General features: G+C 28.6%; 1 protein-coding gene and 1 long non-coding RNA gene across 9 annotated transcripts in view; one reads left to right on the top strand and one right to left on the bottom strand.

Moving 5' to 3' along the window:
- The window catches only part of LOC129985261 (single-stranded DNA-binding protein 3-like), a 115,014-nt gene that overhangs the window by 8,886 nt on the left and 78,479 nt on the right, over nt 1-27,649 (top strand). For 6 of the 8 annotated variants that reach the window (XM_056095224.1, XM_056095222.1, XM_056095223.1 and 3 more), the window contains exons 5-8: nt 3,338-3,379; nt 4,628-4,711; nt 5,740-5,835; nt 9,876-9,962. In XM_056095224.1, coding sequence (XP_055951199.1) covers nt 3,338-3,379; nt 4,628-4,711; nt 5,740-5,835; nt 9,876-9,962 — 309 coding nt within the window. The remainder of the gene's footprint in view (nt 1-3,337; nt 3,380-4,627; nt 4,712-5,739; nt 5,836-9,875; nt 9,963-27,649) is intronic. The other 2 variants (XM_056095226.1, XM_056095225.1) reach the window with 1 other exon arrangement.
- The window catches only part of LOC129985263 (uncharacterized), a 39,168-nt gene continuing 30,683 nt past the window's right edge, over nt 19,165-27,649 (bottom strand). Inside the window, exon 2 of the long non-coding RNA XR_008785548.1 lies at nt 19,165-19,841. This is a non-coding gene — a long non-coding RNA (uncharacterized LOC129985263). The remainder of the gene's footprint in view (nt 19,842-27,649) is intronic.

The following is a 27,649-nucleotide window of genomic DNA, read 5'->3' as shown; positions in this document are numbered from 1 at the left end:
TTTTCACGTGCATTTAATTTAATTTTTTGTTTAGATATTTTGCATACATGGATATCTAGTTGCTTGAAGGTAATTACTCTAAAAATAAATACTATTTTTTTACTTTGAGAGAGTACTGTTTAAATTTTATATGCAAGACATGCAAAAATATCAAATAGATTCATATTTCAAAACATAACTTTTTCCATTCAGATGCCAGTATTGAGCAAAAAGGTTGAAAAATGGTTAGGCATGCACACAATTTAAATTGTCATCTTTGTTCTTTTTTTTCTTTGTGTGTGTGCATGTGCGTGCATATGTGCTTTATCCAAGAATAATTATAATACTTAGAAACTGCAGCTCTGTATTTTTTTTTCCCCTGGTGTTCAGTAAAATTAATATAGGTGGCTACAAATACTTAGAATCTTGATTCTATTTGTAGTAAAACTATTGACCATACTGGCTTATTTTTTTCATAAAAATTGCTTTAAAAAATCTTGATTTTTTTTTTTCTACTTTTCATTTTAATTCTTAAAATGGAATAAAGTTTTGTGTATATTTTGAGAATTTTATTTCATATTACTTATTCGTCCCAAAACGTATAACACAAGATTAGTATCATTAATAAGATCTCGTGAAAAGAGATCTTATTGTTGAGATCAAATTACCATCTCATGAAATGAAAGAAGAATGTTTTTGCTTGATACTAGTATTATATAGTAAAATATGTATGTGGTGATAAAAAGAAGTGAAATTATTATCAGATAAATGGAAAAATAATTCTAGTTAGGATTTATTTTCACACCTCTCTCTATGAAAATTATTGAAAAGTAAGTTATTTGACTGAATATGGATAGATGAGATATAGAACTTTGAATTATTATGTTTAAATATGAAATATGTTGTGACTTATACATTGGTTGTTACAAAATTCACGTATACGTATTGAATAATTATTATAAAGATCATTATTGAAATATAAATAAATAGAGAATCTTGTGAGTGCTTGCGAGTGTAAAATTTCTGCTTTTGTTTCACAAATTCCATTTGTAGTGCAAATATTAGCTAGATATCAATCACTGTTAGGACCCAATTCTCTGTGTATAGTTTATTCTCAGTCATTGATTTTGATAGCTTTTAAGCAGCAAACAGTGTATTTCAATAAGAATAAGAATTCCATCAGTAATAAGATCCAATGAATGCGTTGGCAATTTTGTGTTCTTTGATCCTAACCATGCTTTCATCTGAATTTCATTAAAATAGGCCTTTGATGAAATTATGACTCAGATTAATTAATGCATTAATTTTAATGGATATTATTTTTCAATTTTAGTTATGAAACTTTGATTTCTTAAAATTATTATTCCCTGGTGCATTTGTTATTTCACTTTTTAGAAGCCCTTTTTTTTTTTTTTTTTTTCCCTTCTTTCCCACTCAGATTTCAGTATAGAGAACATATCAGTTCTTAGCAGTGTAACTGTTTCTTCGACAACCAATATCAGGGCTTATCATTTTTACTTTCAATTAACATACACTTCAGCTCTTCAGTTAGCATCTCATATTACAGTGCAAATTTTTCTAGTTTCTGAACAGCTATCTGTATTTTTTTAATGAACAGTTGTTACATTTTTAAAGGCTGTGTTTTGGTGGATTTGAAGCATTTGAAATAGTAATTTTTTAATGACTATTCATCATTTATTGTAAAAAGAGAGAGAGAGAGAGAATGTGTTGATAATATTTAAGCAGCAAACTCAAATTAAAATCATACTAAAAAGTGTATTTACTAATAATAGATTATAATTGGGATGTTACATTTGAGTTCTTGTTTTAAGAATAATCTTCATTCTATATATTGATATTTACTTGTTTAAATTAATTTGAAAAATTTGTCATCTATAATGAAGAAATTATAGATTTTTGATTATTCATCATTAAATTCATGATTGATTCATAAAATAAAAAGCGCTTTTATCGAAAAAGTAGTATCGTATTAAAAATTATACGAGGAAGTTAACAAACAGTTGTTTAAAATAAAATCCTTGCTAATAAACTTTTTTATGTGTGGGGGTGGGGTGGGAGGGGGGGGGTCTTGCTTTCAGATGTGAATTTATTTTCTTTGAAACTTAGTCATTTCCATAGATAAATTAAATTTTAATTTGCAATGACACAAATTTTATTTGGTTCTTAAATTATTTATTAAATGTATTGAAAATATTTTTAGAAATATTACCATTATGCATGTGATTAAATTAACCTATTGTAATGGAAATGATGTTAGATTTACAATGGAATTCAATAAATAAATTTTTTATGCTAAATATAATCATATTTACTGTCTGTATCAGCTAAATAAATCTATTTTTGTATATTGAAGCTATACAAATGTGTTCAATATTAAAAATTATTTACCATGCATCTTTCTTTTCATTTAATTCCTTACTAACATGCCTAATAAAACCTTTTCTGTTAAAAAATATAGTACCCATTTCAAAATAATTTTGTCTGAATTTCTGGTATGCATTTGCAATATTTGTTATGCAAATACATCTTTTAATGTATACATGAAAAATTTAAAATATTAGGATATTTATAAATAATCTATAGTGGTAGTTTACCTTTCTTAGTGCTTCTTGATAATAAATAAATTTTGATGGTTATAAAGAAATTTTGCCTTACTGTTAATATAATTGTTATGGTATTGCCAAAGCTTAGCAATAGTTTTCTTAGTGAAGAATATTGATGTTAAAGCAGAATAACACCACCGTTTCAGCTTGGCAATCAATTGTTCATTAATTGCTTTGATTTGTTTACTTTTTATGCATGAAATTTTTTAAAATTATAGCTGGTATTCATACAAAATAAAATAGTTGTTTGCTGTCACATATTAGATTAAGAATTATTGCATATAATAAATAAATTATTTGATTACTTAATTATTAATTTTGCTCATTAATTTGCAATGTTTTGAAAAATGTATACCATAGTTTCAGTAAAGGAAGTATTTTTTTATGAGTTGATTTTTATCTTTTTTTCCCTAGTTAAGCCATTTATTTGTCATGTACATAAAATAATTATTTTATTTAGAAAATTTAAATATAGAGCTACACTATATTATTTTTGAATTAAAATTCATTGATGCATAATCGGTTAATTAGCTTGATTAGTTGTGGAAGCAGTTGTAGGTTTCTTTTTATCAAGTAATAAAAGTTTCTAGTTAAATGAATTATAAAAATCCCTAGGCTAAATTAAATTTAGCGCACCAGTTTTTATTCGTCTTTTGTTTTTCTAAGTTATTTCTAGGGGGGATGTTTTTATTTTATTTCTACTCTTTTAATCTATTATTTTATTTTTATTTCAGGGCTTTGTAAATTCCGGTTATGCTGTAAATGGAATTGCACATGTATGTAAATGAAAAACATTTTCTTTAATTTAATAATTAGTTTTCGAATTTTATAATTTATGCTAAACCCAGTTTTATAATGTAGGCTTTTGAAATATTAGCATTACGTTTCCTATAGGAATGCTGAGGTAGGACTGAGTTGCATGGAAATTTTTCTTCCCAATTGAACTAATTCCCTTTAAATAATGAATTGTATTCATTAAAATTTATGCTTAAATATATGATAAATAATTGCATTATATATAGTCTCTAAAAATTTAGTACTTGGGGATGATTAATTGGATTAAATGATATGAAACATGAATATAAATAATTTCACATAAGTGCTCATTTTTCCCAACTAATTGTTAAAGATTTCTGGAATTCAGTAATCAGTATTTATTTATTTTTTCATATTTTAATTATGGTTAACATTATTATATTTCATACAAAATTTTCCTTCTATGGCCATATTATTATTATTATTTTAAATTTAAGTATATATTGCGTTTTTTTTTTTTTTTTTTTTTTTCTACTGATATCTTTGCCATTATTTGTACATAATGTTAAATTTAGTATAAAAGTTTAAGATAAATTTATCGCTTACTATAAATTTGTTTTGATAGTAAAAGCATTAGTGGAAAATGTCAAATAGATTTATAAATTCAAATAAAATTAATTATTATTTCCAAAAACTTCTGTGGATTTGATTTAGAAATGTGATATAGGAAGGTGGAAGATTTAATGAAATTTGAAATTATTTATAAAATCTGATCAAGGTATTGTTTAAATTTCAGGTTAATTGTAAAATGTATAAGTTATATTAAGAAGAATAGAATTAAGATATCTTCAACTTCTACCAGTGTTTGAAAAGAAGGTTAAAAAAAAAAGTTATTGCTATTAAGTCTCTGTACCTTGTATTTGATATTCATGCTTTGAAATATCATGATTGTTGTGACTGGAAATGGTCTATTACCAAATATTTTTAATAGCATGTGTTACTACATTCAAAATTGTTATGTGTTGCAATTCTGAATTATCATAATATGCATTTTAATGTACTATAATAATTGACAAAAATGAGAACATTTATATAAAATTTTTGGCTGATTTATAAATATATAGTTATTGCTAGAATCGTTAATTACTTCCATTATTATAATTCCTGAGGTATATTTAAAGAGTAATACAATTGATATTTATTTTCTTTTTCATTATTTTATTATTATCCAATTATATTAATATATTTATTTACATTAATCATTTCAGAATCCAACAGCTCCCAGTCCTCTTGGCCAAATGCCACCAAATGATGGAATGCCTGGAGGTCCAATGCCACCTGGTTTCTTTCCAGTTAGTATTATATTTTAATTTTAAATGGCTAATTGAAGAAAATAGAGGCTATAACTATATGACAACTCAACTGTATATGATGAAAATTAAGTAGAATTTCATGATTGTTTAAAAAGTTCCGATTTTTTTTTTATTAATTTATATATTTAATCAAAATTTGATCTTTGAAACAATAACCATAGTCTAAGTAATAAAATTGTATCTAAAATAGAAGTTGCAAAACTTGATGGAATTCTTTCTGTTGCCCAAAGTTATTTAAAAAAGCCTTATGTATATAACTCACCAGTGTTCATATGCATTATTACTTGAATTATCATTAACTTTAATATATTTAGAATTTTAATGACATGTATTTATCATTCCATTTATTAAAAAATCAGTCTTTAATATTCCCTACCTGAGTTTTTCTAGATTTTCATTTAATTTTTACAATTGCTTTGATTTTTAAGAATTCTGATCTAATTCTGTGTCCCTAGCCTCTCTACAGAATGTCAAATTAGAAATTTAAATTCATAACACACATTACATTGTGCTGTAAATTCCTTTATTTTTCTTGTTTTGTGAAGATATACTTTTTTACTTTCATTGTGCAATGGCCATAAATGAACTGCCTAATAAATGTATTACAAAATGTTAAATTATATGATTTAAAATGTTTGACCCTTTTTTATTTTAAAATACTAATTTAAAACTCGATAGTTAAAAATGCTGTAATATGGAATGCTAATTCAAACCTAGTAAACAAACTGAAAAAAATAAAAATTTGATTATTGGTACTTTTTGTTCGCTCATTTTATTGAAATTTTTTTTCTAAAATTATATCCTAATGATAATCAGTTAAGTTCCTTAAGTTGTAATCTTACTCGTTAAAAGTTCATTTTTCTCTTCGAATATTATTTAACCAATTCTATACTTTGAATATTGATGTGTATGCTGTAAATTTTGATTGATAATTGTTACTGTTATTGTTGGAATTTATTTCAAATTTATTTAATGTATTTATTTCTATAATGAAATTTTTTCCTCAGAATTCTCATATGCGACCTTCACCACCACAACAGCCAGCTTCTCAACCGTCCCCCCATCCTCAACCGCCACCTCACTCGCAGATGATGCAGAATCAGGTAAGCTTTATGCTTCTGATATTAAGATAAATTGTTTTCATAAACCTTATCATTACAAAATATAACAGCAGTATCAAACATTAGTCTTTAAAATAATTAATTATTGTAATGTTAGAAACTAACAAATAGTTTTTAGGTTATATTATACTAAGTTAATTATTTTTATCAGTGTAGTTAATTATTTATAGACAGTGGTTCCCAAAATTAAGAATTAATATACTAAATTCTAAAAATATTTTGCTTAATATATTGTTGTAAGTTTTTGTTGCATTCTTATTGACATCAGCTTAAAAGAATCCAATAATAGTAACTGAATCTAGTACTGGAAGCAGTTCATAATGAGGGACAGTTATATTCCAAATGCTCGGAATATATATTGAGTGTCCAAATTATTATGACCACCTCATCATTACATCATTAAACCCCTTTTGCAATTAATACTGAATATATTCTTCTTGGCATGGACTCTATGAGAAGTTATGAAGAATTTGAGTCCTTATTCCACAAGATTTGATACTACTGGATCCAGCTGCCTGATACTCCCATTCAATTTCATTCCACAGACCTGGCTCATTTATCAGGCCAATGAAGTCAGGTTAAAAGTCTCCATCATGCTTTTCAAACCATAATGCAGACAATATCAGCATTATGATAAGGAGCACTGTCCAGCTAGAAATAAACCAAGCTTGGAAGGGTACATCATTAACATAACGTTGTACTTGACTTATGATAACACTCAAATACTCGTGAACATTCAGATGTTGTTTCATCATAATCTAAAGACCTATACAGTGCAAAAAAAAAAAAAAAAAAAAAAAAAAAAACTTTAATCATAATATTGTCATTACCAGCTTGCAGTGTTGTGGCAGTGCATTTGGAATCCATGCTTTTGTGCTGCTTTTTCCATATTATCATTCTGCAATCTTTATGCTGTAATTGAAAATGTAGTTCACTGGACCATATGACTTCCAATCATGTACTGTCCTGATGCTCCTTTGCGAATTAAAGATATCTTCTCTTGTTTAAGGTAGACAGTTGAGGTTTTCAAACAGACTGTCAGCTTCCATTGGTGTGACAATTTGTTTAGAGACCGTTGTAATTGCACATTGATTAAAATTCCCTGTAATTTCATGTACTATAGCTTTTCTATTGGATTGTACAATTCTTGCATGTTTCCTTTCAGATTGAACATTTAATAGACTGAGAGCTATACAAGCCTGACATTGAGATTTTTTTTTTTTTAATGATTATTATTACACCTTTAGCAATCTACTCTCTGTATACATTAAAAATTGCTGCTTTTGAACACTTCAAAATTGCAGTTATTTATCTAATATTGGTCTTGGTATTTCAAGTGCCCACAATGAAATTCAATTTGCAATTTTTACCTATTTCTTCGCTAGTAACATAGGACAATTGATGCTTCATTTTTTCTGCATTCCTTTTTTATAGCTATCTTGATCTCTAATGGCAACAATATGAAGTTACAGATCTGCATATAAGAGTCAAGTGGTCATAATAATTTGGTTTCCTAGTGTATATTATTGTTTTATTTCATGCAAATTAAGCTCAAAATTTTGCTTCCTTTTCACATAAGAAAAAGCAATTTCTCATTTTCTTGGAGAATTAATGTTTATTCTGGATTAAAGATTTTTATTTTTAAATATTTATTTGAATGCATATGTGTTTATATTAAATAATGCTTATCCTTCTTCCCTTCAGTTACTTTATCATCTGTTACATTTCATTATTCACATTGCTTCTAGATTTATTTTTTATTATTTTTTTTAATGAATGAAGTTATTTACTAATTTTTCATTTATTATCCAAAATCGCTTTTCATAGCTTTAATGTGCAACTTTTAATTAAATTAAATGAAATTATTTTTATCACCTCTTGTCCATACATTAAATTCTATTTTTGGGAATGACTGTTTATCTTATTTTTAACAATGGTTAGAAAAAACTATTAATTAATTAAATTAATTTTACTTATCATATGTCTTTATAGTAAAATAATGTTTCTCTTTATAAATTGAAACCTGTACAAATCACATTCATGTATCAGGATACAACACTCATGTGGTCCATTGATTGAATTTCATAACTTTTTAAGGGTATAACACAATAAATCTTTTAAAGGTAAACTCTAAATATTTACAGAATTCATTTCATATTATTTGTACTGTAAAGAAGTGTGATCTTTTAAGGTGATATCTTAAATGTGTCCATTAATGTTTTTGATGATCTCTTCATTAAAAATTTTTAGTTTCTATGGTCACTAACTTTATGCCGAATAATTTTTCAGAATTTCTATCGCAAAATATTTTATGAAAGAAAGCAGAAATAAAATATTAAGTGAAATTAAAAACTGTTTTTAAATACTAATTTGATTAATCATTTGTTATTGATCTTAATTTTGTTATCAAATCTAGTTAGATGAAAGAAATAAACACAAGATTAATACCTTATTGTGTTACAATAAAATATAAAGTTTTGATTTGTGAGATTATATTTTGTTTATAATAGAGGTTTTGGATTTTCCTGTTATTTATAAAATAGAAAGCTTTTATTAAAATATTTTGAAATCATTAACTACTTAAAAAAATTAACTAAAATTTATCATGAGCAAAGTGTTGCAGATGAGCATATATTTAAAAAATGAAATTATATCCATTTAGTTAATTAAACCATTTCTATCAGTATGTTAACTATAATCATATTCTCTACCATTTATCTTATTACACTATTTATAATTTTCAAAAATAGTTTTTACCAGTATTTAGTTTGTTTAAATATGATCACATTTTAAATGTAAATTCATATTTAGTTTTATTTCATTACAGTAATTATTAGACACCCCCCCCTCCTCCTTATGCTTTAAATGTATAAATGAAATATTATCATTTAATTATTTAAGTTATGCTCATTATTTTTAAGTTACAGTTTAAAAAATTATTAATTTTAAATTGGTAACAGACATATGTGCTGAAAAATAAGCACAAAAGAAAAATAAAATGGGAAGAAAACTCATGTTTTGATTAGCATTTTAATAATTTATTATGTCAATGAAGAAATTTAAATAAAATATAGAATTTAATTATTTTTTATATCTTATAAAAATCTGATTGTTAAATTTTTATTTAGCTTTTTTCATTATTACTTTCAAATGGTTGTTATATTAGTATATTTCATTTTTATTTAAATATATTTCGCTTAAAAATGACTATTTAAATTTCACTTAAAACTATTTCAAAACAAAGAATTATTATTATTTGCTTTTCAAAGAACTCTTAAACAACAAACATCAGAAAATATATATTTGAATAGAATAATTTTAATTCATTTGTACCTTTTTGTTATGAATAAAAGTCTTGAACTATATACATATTTTATATAAATATGAAATAATGAAGCCATTCTTACAGTTTTTGAAAAAGTGTTTATTTTTTTACAAGGGCTTGATTTTCCTCCCCTTAAATAAAATGAGATATGGCATTTTTATACTTACTAGTTTTCCATTCCTTTCCTTTTTTTTTATTGGTATCAAGAAGTAGTTTCTTCTAAAAAATAAAATGTGAAAATATATAAGCAAAAATTTTTTTTTAACTATTACTATCATTATTTTTCTGGACAAAAATTATTTTATATTTCACACTCTTAATTATTACCTACTTAAAAAGCAAACAATATTGTTTTAGTACATTATTCAGTTTTTATTTTATTCATCTGGCAAGTTTATTATTTATTAAAATTTAGAATGTATGTGCAATAACTTTTTTGAAATTTATATTTAAGTAAACAATTATGATTAGACTTTAAAAATTTGTTCAATTTTTTATTTCTATTATGCAGTTTTGATTATAAATTAAAAAAAAAAAGCATCATTTTAATTTTCAGGAGTAAATAAAGAACAGCATACTGTTTTTTAATGAACTAATTAAGTCTTGAAATTTTTATAAGGTTAAGATTTATTATTGTGTGTATGTTAAATTCAATTTTAAAAAAATGGAATTAAATAAATGGAATGATGCACATCAGGGGATTCACATGCTGTCTTGTAAGAACTGTGCCTGCAGAGATTCTGGTTGTGTTAATAATGCAGCAGTGGGATGTAACTCCATAAAGGTAAGAGAATGTAGAATGCAAAACCTTCAGTGCTAGGCATAGCAGTTCTAATAACATGACTAAAATATTAAGACAATAATAATGTTTCATTTATTTTTTTTATTAATATTAAATTTACGTTAAATCATCTTTGTGTAGGAGAGTACTAATCTTTTAACATGAACAGTGATGCGAAACATTGAATTTCAGCATGATTTCAGTGAAACAGGAATAGTATTTGTTATTTCTAATGAAATAAATTTAAAAAAATTACTAAGAACAGAAGTTATAACCATTCAAAAAATCTCTCAAAGAAATTTATTAGTTGATGATTATTAATTAGGCCAGAATCACTATATTTAATTAGCATTCTTATACAGAACAGAATGCAAAACAAAAAGCATGTAGTTTGAATAAAATTTGCATGCCTTTAAATAATTAAGTACTTCCAATACCAAAAAATTTGTATCAGAAACTATTTTTTTGTGGCTAAATTTGTTTTGGTTTTGTTATGTTTTAATTTTTAAATATACACACATATTTATATAGGGCAAGGAATTATTTTGTAGTTTCTAATATAAACAAATAAGTTATCTAATTTAAAGAAATGTTAGATTCTGAAAGTGAGAACTGACAATTGTTTCATTCAGTTTATTTTTTGTTATAGGAATATTCAAAAATTATTTCGAAGTTGGCAAGGTGATTTGCAAGTGTCTCGCGCTATAGGATCAGAGATTATAAAAAAAGATGTGAATTATTCTAAAGAATCAATTATTATGTTTTAACTTACTTCACCAAGCTTTTTTTTAATAACTGATGAGTACAGGAATGCAGACATTAAGAAATTTTAAGAAAATATTTTCACATTTTTTTTTAAGGATAAATATATTCAAGGTGTCTTATAACCCTTCAAGTGTCCAGTTATTTTGATAGAATAATTGTTAAGTTCTTAAAGATGTTTAAAACCATGCTTTTCATTAAATTCAGTAATAAAAACTCAATTATTATACATGGAATTTAAAAAGATATATAATTTGTTTTGAACTGAGCATAAGAAAAAGATAATGCCAATTTGGTCAGTTAGAGAATGCCTATCATATGCAGTTATTATTGGAATTGTTGTTCATGGCAACAAATAAATGTTGTGCCAAATGAAAAAATATCTTTTTTCTTTTCTTTTTGTGCTTGCATGTGTGTTATGTATAACCTGAGACAGAGCATGTGCGAACGTTTTGCAGAAAATAAATGCAATATAAAACACAACCAATGATGTATTGATGTCCATGCATTGAATTAGTGAAAAATAAACTTCAGAATGATTCATCACTGTTGTAAGTAACAGAGCAATTGTTGCTTGAGAAAGCAAAATAAAAGTACTGGTATTAATAATTTTTAAAATTAAAAAGAAAATTTTTTTTTAGAAATATAAGAACATTTCAGATTGTTCCTTCATTATTCATTTTTTTAGAGGTTTTTTTTTATACATATATATTTAGCAATACCTTAAAAAAAATAATATAAAAATGATTTGGACTTCAACTTAAGAAATGTTCTATTTTTTTTGGGGGGGGGGGAGAGAATAACAAAATCCATAAAAAAAAAAGGGCATTTTTTCCCCCTTGTCATTTTGAGTTTTTTTTTTTTTTAATGTATTGATATAAGGGTGTATTTAGAATATATTAAACTGAACTAAATGTGTTAATCTATCTACTGGACTAATCTATTAAATTAGAATTTTCTTTTCCTTTCTTTTTTTTTCTATGCTCACTTTCCCACCACAGTATAATTTTCAAAACTTGTTATGTTTAATGACGAGCCATTCTTTATCATTAAGAGTTTGGAATAACAGTTTTTAAAAAATATGTACATAGAAAAATCAAAGAATTTTTATATTGGAACTACTAAAATTGTAATCAAGTCTTCCATGAAGGTCCTGTTATTCATATGGATTCTCTAGATTTTTTTTTTTTTTTTTTTGCCAGTACACTTATTTCTTATACATTTTTTTTATACGTATCTCAAGAACCTGACATTTTATTCTAATTCCTAATAATCTCCGTTTTAAAGTGAATATCCAAACACTTAATATAATTTAAAAATAATTTTCAGCTTCAGAGCAGAATATAGAACTTTGAAGAATTAGCAAGCTAATTTTCGTACAGCAACAATATTGTTCTTATGATACTGTCTGCATTAATGTTCCATAATTTTTTTTATTCCCCTCCCCCTTCTAAAAACATGCACTACATCACTGGAAACCAAAAAAAAATAAGGCTCCTGCCAAAATTTTGATAATGATTCTTGCACGATATTTTTAGCCAGCGACTTAATCACCTACCGGCCCTAGTTGTAGCAGAAACAAAGATTCTACGTACTGCAGATAACCAATTCCTGCTTTGTATTCAAAGGGTCCCGTTTAATTAGGCACCGCGTTTTCGAACCGAGTCCGGAAATAGTTGCAAACGGGCCATTGTGCATAGCTTCCTCTTTTCTCCAACGCGCCCGATTCGTCGTTGCCGGCCAATAATGAATTGCAGTTCCCCTATCTTGAGCTGTGACATTACAGCAGGGAAGGTCCATTATTGTAATTACTGGTTGAAACGAAACGACCGAAGTCGTTACATGTCTGGATGTCTTGTAATTTCTTGATGCGTGATGCATTATGAATATGTCATTATAGATATTTCTTTTGTGAAAGACTATCCATTTATTTCGTGCGCTTTCACCAAGAAAAGAAAATTTGAGATGATTTTTCCCCTTGTGTTATCACGCAATTTCCTGAACCCATTCTCCGCTATCCTCTCATCTGGGGGATATGAAGCAAAAGGCTGTTGTGGAACATGGAACGGGACAGCTGGATTACGGCAGGGAAGGTACCTCCGATGCATACGATAATGACAGTTTATAAACACATCTCGTATTGTTTAGGCCTTTTGAAACGTTGAGAGGAGGTATTGTTTTATTTTTTATTTGTCGTTTTTTTTAATGCTGTGAATTGGAAAGAGCAACTTCCTGCTGAAGTTATCAAACATCGTGAAGAAGTCTTAGTTTGGAACCTAAAATAAATCTCCATTGTAAGCTAAGTTTTCGTTGTGACTTTTAAAAAATGCCGGCTTTACTTCTATTGATTATTTTTAAAAATCCGTTTGCTTTTTATGTCAATTGATTAATATCTATTTCAGCGTATTCAAGCATGTCTTAAATGCTTTTTTTTTTTTTTTTTTTTTTTTTTTTGCATCTATTGTGTGATAAAATTCGATTGTAACATTTACATTGTCGAACCTCAATGTAAAATGGAATGCCAAGTGATGCCAGAATGGAAGGGAATATAAAATGCGGTACTTTTTTTTAACAGATTGTTTTCATCTGCTTTAATACCTTTTGATATTCCAATAAATTTAATTATCAGCATTAATAATGCTAAATGAAAAGCTTATTGTATAATTGGCGGATATTTCATATCATTACTAAAAATAATGGCTATTTAATTAAAAAATAGCTTTTGAACTGAAAAGTTTAAGAATACATAATATGGAATGAATATATCTGAAATAATAATTCTTCAGTTCTTAAAAAGTTGATCATTATCGGTAAATAAATATTATAAATAGTATATACATTGCAAAAAAATTTTTTCTTAGATTTTTTTCTCTCTTTTTTAAAATAAAAGTTGTAAAGCATGATCATTTGGAGAATACCACTCGTCCGAATGTTAGGGATCCGATTTTGCGAAAAAGAGATGCATTTTAAATTTCTTCATTTTTTTCCCCCTTGCTTTTCTTATTGGTTGTCAATTTGCTTAGACCTGTTGTTATTACCTCTCCTCCTAAAAAAAACTTGGTAATAAATGAGCAAATGTATATTTTATACATATGCAATCATATCGATTAAAAAAAAATGTCGCGCTGTGTCAATTTTATTATTTTTTTAGTAGTCTATTGCGACGGCTATTTCTTCCATCATTCGAACCATCTATATAGCAGCACAGCGTTGTAGGATCATTTCAAATAAATTTCAGCATTAGTGTTTTATGAGGCAAGGATAGCGGCTTTATTTTTCGGCCTTATTTTTACTGGCGTCATTTAATGAAACCATCAACCACGCGACTCAGATGCGTTTGATGGGCGTAGCAGGCCTCTAAAAAGCGTCATAAAATAAAATGCCCGGCTGCATGCTGAGTAAAGTTCTTTTTTCCGTGATGTTGTTTGACGGATGAAAGACCATTAAAAGGCAAACGAAACGCGCCGGTACTTGGCATTTAAAAAGAGAACGGGATGCTTTGGAAGGAAATATTTTTACAGCCCAGCCACCCATTAGTTTCTTTCCTTTGCTGCACTGAGGATTCTCGTTAAAACTTCATTTAAAACTCGAATGCGTTGCGGTCACTGTGCGCTTTGATTTTTTTTCCCTCCGCCATAGATGACTGTGCCTGTTTAACAGTTGTATTTCAAAATTGACATTTATTTTTTAAAAAAGAAAAACGTTTATCCACCATTTTTAAAATGAATCTGTTTATTTTATTGCCATTTTCAAGGTAATGATAATTGTATTTCCATGTGGGGCACGCTACTGATTTCTATTTCTTACATGTAATATTATTGTTTATGATGATGTAATTAAAATTAATTAAAAGCGTGCTTCGTGTTAAAAACAGAAAATGTAAAGTTTTTTGTTTTTTTTTGTATAAATATATAAACAGGTTGTTATATGAAGCTCTGCGCTACATTTAAAATTGAAATACAAACTTAGAAATATTCTTTTATTTATTTATTTTTTTGTAGAAAGAAATTTTTATTTATCAACAATAAATGGATTAAACAGGCAGTCATGTTTAAATGCATAATTGATCTTTTGACAATTTGTACCTAAAATTATACTCTGCTTTAAATTAAATTTAGCAGTTAATAAATCAGATTTTGTATTTAAAGAATAACAATTCGTTAGATGATAAAATTTATTCAGATTTAACTATTAGTACAGAAAGATTGGTTGTTGTTTATACAGAAATGAAATAATAAGCCATTTACTGATTAAATTTATTAATCACAATAACGAGGAGATACAGTGTTTGGTGAAATAACATTTAATCCTGGAAAGCACAGTAATTAAAATAGTGAATTTGATTCATGAACTGACAATGAAATAATTTTAAAATGAAACTTTTACATTTACGCGGTTTTTGCACATAATGATGGAATTAATTCTAGTATTTTATTATTTAGTGTTTATTGAATAATTATATTATTCAGCTAGTGTTATTCAGTCTTTATTCAAAAATTATATAGTTCAGATTATTTTATTTACTACAATTTAACCTTTTATTTACTAGAACTTAGCCAGTTTCAAAAAAGTCTGTTCTCTATTTTCACCTGTAGTTGATTGAATCTTTTATTTATCTCATAAATTGTTGTTCGTAACTGGTTCTTACTTTATCGAACCCCTTTATGCTGTTCTTGCATACAAAGCAATCGTTCTTATTTATAAGGCTTGCCACTGTGGTAATAGTTAGAAACAATAAGGCATTGGGAACGGCGGTGATATATTGCGTTCTAGAATTTATTTGGAATGTCAGTTGTGGTGGAGCTAAATGCATCGACATATATTCTTCTTTCCCACCCACTCCTTTTTTTCCCCCTCTCCGTTATTTCTGCAGGATGAAAGGCCTGTCAGAGGAAAGGCTTCTTGGGCGCGGAAATTGAGGTAAGAGGAAATTGCGGCTATTGTCATCACATCGCCCGTAATTGAACGTCTTTTCCTGACGCAAAAAGGCGGAGGGACGACAAGTGACGGAAACGCCTTCGAAAGCGTAAAAGAAAAGAACGGGGCTTATCATTACATTCACGCATTTCCGTAGCCAGCGTCCTTTCCACCCCCGGCTGTTCCCTTTTTTTCTTTTACAACTAACTATTCTTCTTTGTAAAGGGTTAGTAGTAGTAGTAGGATTGACCGGGTTTTTTTAATCTCCCGTTAAAATCAGCAGGTGACCTAGCCCCATGCCACCTCTTTTCGATGCTTTTTTTTTTAATCATAAAATAAGCATTTAATGCTACTTACGTTATCTGAATCTGCAAATAAAAGGTATTGCGGAGATTAAATAAAAATCAGGTATTAGTATTAGCGTTTTGTTTTACAATTTGTTTACGTTTGTAAACAAATTAATACTTAATTCAAAACGTAAATTAATAACATTAATTTACGTATTAATGCAATTTAATAATGCTTTTGTTTTTCAAGCATTTTATAAAAAATTGGAGGGTATAAATTATAATTTTTTTCCCATCATTAAATAAATTTGTGATGAATGTTTTAAAAGCTTGTTTAAACTGTTATTGAAGACATTGCAGAAATATAGCGAATGCATTCAGATTTAAAACAGTGGATTAATCGCTTCGTGTCTCGTTGTTGACATGGAATTTGCTGTTATTTTTGAATTTGCTTCATATTTTTAGAAAATCCAACTTTGCAGAAAATACCTATTTAATAAACAAGGAACAAAAGGGTACAAGATATGATGATTATTAACTCATGTTGTTTCGATATTTCAATTAAATTTTCAAAATGCAAATTTTGAACATTACCAAAACTGATTCATTAATTACTGCTCACGATAAGAGGGTAAGGAGGAATTTTTTTTAATGTTAAGTGTGAAACACGAAGTTCGTAATTATTTCTTTTAATTCATAATGCAAATTGTTAAAAAACTGACTTCATATTTGAATTTTGATAGTCTCTGGTAGGAAGCACATACAGGGGGGGGGGAACGAGCAAATGAGTTGCTGAAAACGAAGGGAAAAAATTACGAAAGCAAGCGTATTAAATTTTTGCTTCTTATAGTACCCATTACAAACCCCATCGTCTTATCTAAAATCCTTTTCTGTGGAAGTCATTTTAACATTCGCTTTTCCACCACGAACCATTTTGGATCTTCCAAGTTTTCCAGAAAAGGTCCGTGTTCTGGAAAGCAAGCGTGACGCTCTGCCTATGGAGCAGCCCTGGCGCAAATTGTGACAATAATTACTCTGAAACCTCATTTACATACATTTACCCCGTGTTCCTTTCCTCGAAAATACCGTCCCCTTACATAATCATTCCCCGCAAAGAAGGAATGGAATGGTGGCGGGAAATAAAAAAATTGCGGAGAGACCGAGCATCACGCTTGTCGTTATAATGAATACAACCATAATGAGTAATTTAAGTTAATGGGTACGTAACTTTCGACTTTTTTTTTTTTTTTTTTTTACTTTACATTTTATTTTCGCTCAATTCTGACAGAGTCATTAAACGTTCCACGGAAGATTTTCGAAAGTGTGAGAATGCTCTGGGTTATTATAATTAGTGTGCTTTTTCTCTCGTCGATGTTTTTCCATGAAACATTTTTAACTTCACGAAAACTTGCACTGAAATGATCCCAGTGTGCAAACGATTGTGTTGGCGATAAGTTTTTGCGATTTTTAATGAATGCAAAATGTAAAGCTATGCCAGAAGTGGATAATATAGGAGACACTGCAATTAAAAGAACTATTTCTGGTGAATAATTTCGTCTGTGGGGGAAAAGAATAACGCAGAATACCCATTTTATTTGGATTTAAATTTTAACACATTTAATTAAGTTAATCATGAAATAAAAAAAGTTTCGACTTAAATTGTTTTTATATAATTTTACAGTTTTTAATATTTTGTATTTTAACAATTAAATACTGGATGAATTTAAATGAAGATATTTGAAGGCAGACGATATTTTAAATAAAGATATTTGAAGGCAGATGATATTTTAAATAGAAATATTTGAAGACAGACGATATTTTATGCTTTTTGAATGAATCTGATCAAAATCTAAATGTTTGATTGTTTTGCCATCTTGCCAAACGGAACTGACGTTCTTCTCTTAATATAAATTACTTTTTTTTTTTTGTGTGTGTGTGTATGTATGTGTGCGTGTGCCAAGTGATACTTTTATTTTATCTTCATGTTTATGAATCTTAATTCCAAACGATATTTTGCAAATAATTCATTGATACTTGATTAATTCAGGAATATAATAATTATAGTACAATGAATTATAACACAATTCATGCAGAATAAACTTTAATAGGATATATTATTAACAATTTTAATATGCTGGGAGATTTCGCAGGAATAGAGGAGAGGCAAATTAATTTTATTTGAATTTAATTAAAATTTGAATAATTAATTGCAATGAAGAAGTGAGCTTCATATCGTCCTTTTGCAAATTTCATCGTGCATTTATGGAAATCATTTTAAGTCCAATGTACTCAGTTAATTCAGTAAATTATATTAGAACTCTTCTTTTACATTGCAATTTCTTAAGAAAGGGCACTAACATCAAACTATCTAAAAGGATCGCGTTTCTTCATACTTTTATTTTTAACGCCAGATATAATCATCTTGTGAGGTTGATTTTTAAAATTTTCATTCTCTTTTTTAGAGTTAAAATGTAATATATAAAGATCCTTTCTCCGTTTTTTATTTAAGATCCACAATGAATGTGTTTTTTCCTTCTTTTTATTAACGAAATATTTTTATTATTCTTTTAAATTTGAATTGAATTTTTCTTCATTATTAAATTTAATCTGATTTAGATTCCTTTTTAATCGAACTAATGTCAAAATTATTTTAATACTGTAGGTATTCATACGATGTAACAGTTCATACAAAAAATTTTCAGTCTTAATAACATATATCTTAAATAGATTATCTTTATTTACTTCTTTAAAAATTGTCTTAATTTTATTGTTTGGTTAATTGTGATCAAAATTGTATGAACAATTTCTGTTTCCTTTATAAATATCTTCATTAAACAAAAAAAATTCTTGAAAACAGAAACATTCGATTATTGTGACAGACCTCCCCCCCCTCCCCATGCTTCGCGACAATCGTCGCTATCTCATAAGACGATCATCTAAAACAACCCATCCTTTTCTCTTTTAGGTACACTTTTTACTATCCTCATCCCTCCCCTCTTCCTGTTTGCATTAAATAATGCAATCAATTTTTTTAGAAAGGGGAAAAAAATAAACATAACGCTAAAAAAAATCGTTTATTCAGAAGCTACAGAAAGAAAATTTCCAACTTGTACTCATGTTTGGAAGGGGGGGGGGGCATAAAAAAGAACACAGAGGCGGGAATAAAATTCAATTTCTTCAGATTTGAAAGGTTCCATTTACGTCTTGACAAATGCTCTCTTTCCTTACCTTCCCCCTCCTTTCTCTTTTTGTATTGTTTTTTTTTTTTTTTTTTTTTTTTCACAGGAACTTCTTCGTTTTATTATTATTATTATTGCATCACTGGTCTGTCTTCCTCCATTTTGTTCTTGAAACTTCTTATTCGCGCTTTTTCGAAAAACCCCATATCCCTCCTCCCTGCTCTCCCTTCATCTCAAGTTGCAAAATTCGAACTGTCATCGGTAAAGAAGTGAAGCGTGACAGGTTGCTTAAACATACAGTTCGGGGGCTCGTATAAAATATGGACACACACGTTTCTGGTACTCGAACGTTGGCGGGTGGGGTGATGCTTGCTTACTCCCCACTACCACCACCCTTCTTTTTCTTTTTTCCATCCACCTTCCTCCCAATTCCTTCGCATTATTATTTATCGATGTCGTTTGGCTATAAATTGCTTTATTTAAGAACCGTAAGAAAGAAAAAAATGTGAAATAAAAAGTGAAGGGAGAAGAAAAATAAAGGCGAGGGTTCGGACGCGAAGGAAATGTTACTTGCCGACTTGGTGTTTGTTCTCTTGAACGACTTGTCCACTGTCCCTTGATCTTTGAGGCCTGAAAGAGAGTCTTCTGCGCGGACGGTTTTAGAATTCTTTTTGCTTTCGTTGCATCCTCGTAACGTTTATACTTCAAGAAGAGCTGGAAAGAATCAGGACTCAAACCTGTGAGAATTAAATGAAATATATTGAAAGGAATGAAGAGAAAAAGGTGTTGAATTACAATATTTATATATTATATGCCATTAATTTATATGTAAGTTCACAAACTTAAATGTTTATTGATTTTCTTCAAATTTATGATACATTTCTGTTAGATCTATGACTATTTCCATTTAAAATTATGCTGTAAAAATAAAATAAAAATAGTGATTTCAAGATAGTTTTTTAGAAATAGTTATTTAAACTGCATTACTAAAACTAAGTAGAAGTTGGAATTTTAAGGAAATATTTTATAAACGTTTCATTATATTTCAGAAATGAATTTCTTAAAATTAAGTAATTATTTTGCTGATATTTGTTTTTAAAACCTTAAAAATGTTAGCGGTTGTTTTTGTTTTACAGATTTTTTTAAAAAGTTATTATAAAGAACGCGACCAACAGAAAGCTTTAAATTCTTCCATTCGCTATAGCTTCGTAATTTTTCTATTGAATTTTTTTATACGTTACACGAAATAATTAAGAATGCTGGTTGTTCTTTTTGTGATATCTGAATTAAATGGTAAAATTATTTATTTCAATAACTTAATTTCGCCTCGTGTCATATTACTGCATTCTGAGAGTTTAATATTTAAAATAGTTAATTTTTATTATGATTTCAATTCGATCTGTGCTCTTTCTCGGCTCTAATATCCAATCTAGAACCTTTACGGGAAGAACCTGTAGACACCTTTACGAATTAATTACCTTAGACGCCTAAATTTACTGCATTTAGATTTTATGCATCTGCTGGCAATTATAAATTTCAAATTTCTCTCAAACTTTCTTATGTAATGCCGCAAAGCAATTTTCTTTCCTTCAGCCTGAATTTTTAAAAAAATCGTTTGAATTCTAATAACGTCTGAATTAGGTGGATAGGATCTTTCAGATAGAATAAACAATGCTCTTTCTGTTTTGGTTTCTGTAGTTTTTATATTAATTTACTTGATAATGCTGTTTTCATTCAACAGTCCTTCCTTAACGCTTTAATTCGTATGTTCTAGAGCTTAGGAATGTTAAGGAATAAAAATAAATAATTGTTCTTTATTTTATTTTTCTTTCTGAATTTCCCTACTAAAGTAAGAGAAAAGAAAATATATACTGTTTCTCAGAACAAAGAGAGAAGTCTAAATATTTATGATAATGTAATTGGGATTACGACTCTTATTGAATGATTTTTTTTTTATTTATTTATCCATTGGAAATAATTCTTTGGAAAATTTTTTCTCCATAAAATATAATTATAGTGTGGTTAATTTCGTCGAAATGAAATGAGTAAATTATGCAGGGAAATAAAGATAAGACTTATATTTAAGACAAATTGATGCTTTTATTTTCTAATGATTTTCATTTAACCTTGATACTGGTTTTATGGTTTTGCGTGATATCAGGTGTGCAATATTAATTCACGCATCAAAACATTTCGAAAATTACTGTCTTTTCATTCTCTTTCGGTTAAATTATTTATAAAATTCTAATAAGTTAATCAAAGATGCATTTTTTTTTTTTTTGCAAAAATGGTTTTCGCAATCGTCGTTCATATTTATGCCATGTTTAATCCCAAAAGGGACAGATAGGGTTAGCGAAAAGCGTTGTAAAAAAAAAGCAATTAAACAATGCCTTCGCCGTTACTGTTTACATCACTTTTAGAAAGGTGCACTTTTTTTTTTTCCCTTTTAATTCGCTCTCTATTTCGGAAGCTGTGCGTTAAAAACAGTACAACCTACAAATGGGATATGTTTTATGCAAAAGAGACACTTCGTTTTCCGCTAACGTATTTAGTTAATGCTCTCAAATATGCATTTTCACTTTTCGATGCCCTCAATGTGCGAGAGGGGGGGGGTAGCTGAGTGAGTTAATTGCCGCATTGTTACAACGTCGGAATACGCACACGTAACATGGTTTTCTCGTCACGGGAGTTTTTAAAAACACCATTAAGGAAATAGCGTTTTATGCATTTCTTGCTGCTGCCGTTGTTTTCATTTTTATGCTTCCTGGTTTTCATTTATACCCCCCTCCCTTCTTCCCATCCTTTCTCTTCCCCCTTGCCGCTAATGCTCTTTCGAATACTTGAGCTTAAATCTAGATTTTTTTTGTTAAAAAAATTATACCTTTTTTTTTATTATTATTCCGGCGGAAGGAGTTGGATTCATATTATGTACTTATGCTTAGGAGACGTTTATCGTAATTACTGCCGTAGCAGTATTTTAAACTGCTATTCACGACTCCCCCCACCCCTCCTCCCCCCTCTATTTCTAAGTGTAGAGGGATTTTATGTGGCAACTATTAACAAGGGTGTTTCGAATTTTGCCTCTCTTTAAGACGATGTCACGGCATTTGAAGTTGTCAACTTAACTGTAATTTTTCTCCCCCTTGAATGCATTTTAGCTCGCCTTAAAAAGGTTTTATCCACTCACTATGGAGGAAAGAGAGAGGGGGGGGGGTAGAAAAAGAAAACAATCTCTGCTGTTGCCTGTCACCGAGAATTATAAAAGTTGGGCATGAATTTTAATGAAAAAAAAATTTAATGGTAGATGATACACAAAGAAACTGAATAGTTTCCCATGAAACATTCAAATTAAATGAATACCTCTCTAATTTCAATCAACGTATTGCTAAACCAGCCAAACTATTATTTGCCACCGAATTCTAAAACCCTCCACGCTTTTGCGTGGGTTTAATTCGGTAAATTAGAGGTGAGAGGAAACAGGGGATGTTTACATTTAACAATAAAGTAAATTCCGGAAATGACCCACATCCTTCCGTTCACCCTATAGTGAGATAGAACCGTCGAAAAATGGTCGTCTCAGAATAATGAAACGCACAGTTCCTAGAAAACTAATATCTATGAATATAGGTTATTATATACTTTATCAGTTCCCAAAATTGCCGTAACCTAATCAATTTTATTTTTCTATAAGGCTGAACCATTTATAATATTATACCAGTTATAATAGCCAGAATTTAAATTTTCAATAGGAACTAACTAAAAATGAATCTACAAAATTTTATCTTTAATTGATTATACCAGATTCTTTTTTTAAATCTGATAAATATCTACAAAAAGTTAATTATTAGCTCATATTTGAAATTTAAATATAATCTCGTGCTAAATTAAAAACAAAATATTATTAATAAATGTAAATATTTGAATTAAATGATTCACATTTTTTATTTAAAACTGTATATGTTCTGTTAATTTTTCAAGTATTATTTGCTTAACAAATTTCTAAGTGTGCCTTTATAATTTGCAAAGCAAAGAAAAGATATTTTATCTGTAAATAAATTATGATAAATTTGTTGTTGAATCAGAAATTATTGTACCATTTTATTATCTAATTTCCCATAATTGCTGCCGACATCCTAGCTCTAAGTAGAAATATCAGTAAAAATATTTTTCCCCCCCCTCTGAACATGTCTGTTATCTGAAAAAATGGAATTTAAAAAATTAAAGTGTGAATAAAATATTTAAAAAAAAAGAGATAAAATAAATGATTGTTGAGTAAAGAATAAATGTTTTATTTTTTACTTTTCTTCTTCTCGAAGACAATATTACACCACTACTCCTGCAAATGCATTGTATTATTTACTTCAAATGTATTATTTTTTACGGTTGGGGAATTCTTTTAACTGGATAAAAAATAATTACGTTTGTCGAACGATTTACTGTCAGAGCAGCGTATTCCCCTCGGAAAAAAAGCATTTTTCCGATATTACAATACTTCAATAAAGATATTCATTTTTATGCCAGTATTGCTGCTGACATTTCTTTTCTCTTTTAATGTGTATGGAGTTCGAATTCTGCTGGAATCGGTTGGCGCTTCATTAAGAATGAAACAAAATAAGAAGAAAAATATTAAAAGTAAATAAATTGGAGGAGGGGGAAATGCAGAAGTATCGCTTCTTTAAATCAGCAGAATTTAATACGTACATCATATAATTAATTATGTGACAGAAGATTCTTAAGTCGAGCAATTCGTTTGAAGTTTTTTTTTTTTTTTTTTTTTTTTTTTTTCCAATGAGTCTGACTTTAAAATGAAAAGAATGTTTGTTATTGCATTTTTTCCCTCTTCTTTTAAATTACTTCAATTTTAAATAGAAATATACGCCACATCATAAATTTGATTTTTTTTCACATGTGTTTGCATTCCCGCTTTTTTTTATTATTGTTATTCTTTTTATTCATATTTTAGTAAACGTTCTACGGTGGGAGGGGGTGAATTGGGGGTTAAAGATTATTCTAAAAATGAAATTCGCTTGCACCAAAAAGGCGGCGATTTTATCTTCGGAAACAGTTCCTATTCCAAAATTTACCGAAGTACCTTATTAAATTTAGCTTCTCGCACTTTTAAGAGAAAGTATTTTTGACTGTTTTTACCGTCTTATCCTTCTTTTTCTGTCTCCATTGTTGTATTATGCCTTTCGAAAGATTGTATCGTTTATATATATATACACACATACGTACAGCTGGATTTTTCCTCTCTCATCTTTTCCAAAGATTTTTATTTGGAAAAAGTGGGAAAAAATAGAGTTAGAAAGAATAGCGTTTTGAGAACAAACCTGTTTTCCCAATTTCAAATTAAATTTACAGCTCAATTAAGTTACGATGAAAAAGCCGTGTTTTAAACAGAACTTTTCCAATTCTAACAGTGTTGTTTATGCAGCCTTTTTTGCATTTGGCAATTTTTATAAAGTTTGATATTTTGAATTGTCAAATTGTCGATGTCGGATTTTTTTATTAGAACATTTTTCTTTAAAGCTGCTGATGGTGTATTTTATATTAGAGCACAATCCTGAAGATTTTTTTTAACTTTAATTATTAATTTTTATCGATTTGAAATCTGTTGTTCTTTACAGTGAAATTATATATTCATCTACTTAAAAACGACACGATTAAGTTATTTTGACCTAAAATAATGTTACATTTCAATGTTATCTTTAATACTGCTACAAACTTACTTTTATGTAAAAGAGTAAGTTTTTTTCAAAAACATATCTTTATATGAGAGAAGATGTTAGTAGAAGAAGCATTTTTCTGATTATTACTCTTTTTTAAAAAAATTATGGGACATTCGGTGCATAGATCTGAAGCGTTTTTATCCCGTTAGACATAACAAAAAAAAAGTATGATTTTCTGACTGATAAAAGTAAAATGTATCAAATTCAATTGAAAAATGTTTTTAAAAAAATAATAATTAGATAAATAGTTTGATTCTTTTCAAGGCACTTCAGACATTTATCTTTTTTTTTTTTTTTTTGTATTTAGAATTACATTAGTAATTAAAATTATATTAAGAAAGAAATTACTATTCTACCAGTATAAGAAAAGTTAATGGACAAAATTTTACATGACTCCGTTAGTTAGATTTGTATAATTCATTATAATAGTTAAATGTCTATTCATCTTAAAATTGATAGCATGCTCGCAAGCAGAATTCATTTTTATTGCTGATTTTTTGATTTTCATGTTAGCAAAATCAATTTCTATCGCTCATTGATAAAAATTGATTTTGCTAACTTATACTATTAAATAATGGACAAGATTGATATCAATCATTTCGAGTTATTTGCCTTAGTCATTAAATATCTACACTTTTTAGATTATTTTCAGAACTAGTGAAATTTTCTAAAATCTTGTGTTAAACAGTCGAGGCCTTTCTTAGTAATTAAAAAAATTATATGAATCTGCTGTATTATGATAAATACACCACTTCTCTAGTACAAGCTATAAAAGACTGGAATAAATTAATATTCCAGTTTATTTGGTCTTTCATCTAATTAATATTTGTCTCACAAATTCATTAGAGTTCATTTCATTTCAGTGCACGTATGTAGGTATGAAATCTTTCAATTTTAATAGCTTAATAATCTTGACAAATCTTATCTTAAGCAGTACATGACATATGGTTCTATAGATTATTTGACCTACCCCTCCATACACACACTTCCTCTAGTAGGATCCTCTAGGTGCAGGCAGAGGGGGGGGGGATACTGAAAAGTTGAAAGGTACTGTGCATAATAATAATAATGTCACAGCATACCCAGTAGCTTCATAAAGTGCGATGATAAGTGAGCTTTTTCTTTGTGTACAGGCCGCACGTATCATGTTACTGAAAAATGTTGTCTCAGACACGGCGAGAAAGGGGGGTCAAATGAAGTAAGAGGCGGAAAGTGCATATAAGGTAACGCAACACAGTCATCCAACTGCTGCTACATTATCGAACCGTGCCGCCAAAGTCGTTATCTTAACACAACAGATAGCAAAAAAACTTTTAAAACCACGCCGTGACCTAGCAACTGAATTGAAACTGCTAAAGTAAAGGGCTGGTAAAAGGGAAAGAAAGAAAGAAAAAAAAAAAATTCTCTATCCTATGAATAAATGACGTGTAAAGTTTTATGGTTATTGCCAGCATCTCTGCCCATCTCGCCAGTAAAAATATTTTTTTAAAAATCTTTTTCAGTTCGTTTTTACACCCATCTTTTCCTCTTTCCATCGTAATTTTAAGAAGATATCATAGCCGCTTTGCTATGGGTTGAGAGAGGCGCGCGTGTGGGTCTGTGTATATAGATATATGCGGGAATAAGATGAAGCTCTTAAGTTTGATCTCTTATCTTTTGAAGCACGATAAGCGGGATTCCCGAGGACTGGTGCTGAAGTTTTTACGATCTGGAAGCACCGAAAAAAGATTGACCTTTTTAGAGGTTGCCTTTCGTTTCTTATATAGAGAGTCCCGACTGGAATTTCTCTAAACCAGCAGAACTTTTCTCGTATATGCGTGTATTGGCAATAATATTTATTGTGGAAGAGCCTATTAGTGTGCGATTAATAGCTGAAATGTGGTTATGGCACAAACATGTATATAATGTAAACACATTTTTTGAAGCAGAGCCGTGAACCGAAGAGAGAGCACTTTTGATTTTTTTAACTTCGCTTTTATTTCATCCCGGGTGACATAATTTATGTACAGTACAAGCAAGAAGCGACGAGACTCGTCAATCTACATCACAACTTAAAAAAGAAAAAAGCCAAGTGCGACAAAAAAAAAAAAAAAAAAAAAAAAAATTCTGATGATTATATACCATGAGATTCTGATAGGGATTTCTTTACACGTGTCGATTTAGGTAAGGGGAAAAATAGGTATCTTTTAAAAGAATTTGTTTAGATGGACAGATTTTTATCCTTTCACTCGGAGTGTGGGAATCGCCTATTTCAGCAGTTTTATAGAGCTTGTGTTGAATTAATTAAATAAAAAAAGGTGAAATTGAATCAGAAAATAAGAGAACGTTTTAGAATTAAGTTAATAACGGTTAAATTAAGATAAAAATTATGAAATTAACTAAGTTTTAATTTAAATTTAAAAATATCGTTACATGTATATAGAAATGGAATGTGGAATGAAAGTATATTTAACCTCTTTCTTCTGACCGTTTAACACCACTATTGGTACAATTGTACTCGCAAGATATTCGCCAAATTTCAACTATCTATATCATTGCGTTTGTAAGTTATTGCATTTCCCTGCTTACAGACCGACAGAGGGACACCCCCTTGATAGATTTCTTAGCTAAATTTGATAGCTATCTACACTTTAGGTGATATACCAATGTACCAAATTCCATTCCTTTAGATCTTTTCTTTTTGTAATTATCGCGTTAACTTGTATTCGGACAGCCTGACAAACAGATGACCACTGAATGGATTCCGTTCAAAATTTGATATAAATCTATAAATTGTGCATAAAAACTACATGCGAAATTCCATATGTTTAGCTCGA

Source organism: Argiope bruennichi, chromosome 9 (genome assembly GCF_947563725.1).
Source record: "Argiope bruennichi chromosome 9, qqArgBrue1.1, whole genome shotgun sequence".
Lineage (NCBI taxonomy): Eukaryota > Metazoa > Arthropoda > Arachnida > Araneae > Araneidae > Argiope > Argiope bruennichi.
This window is presented reverse-complemented; position numbering and strand designations above follow the sequence as displayed.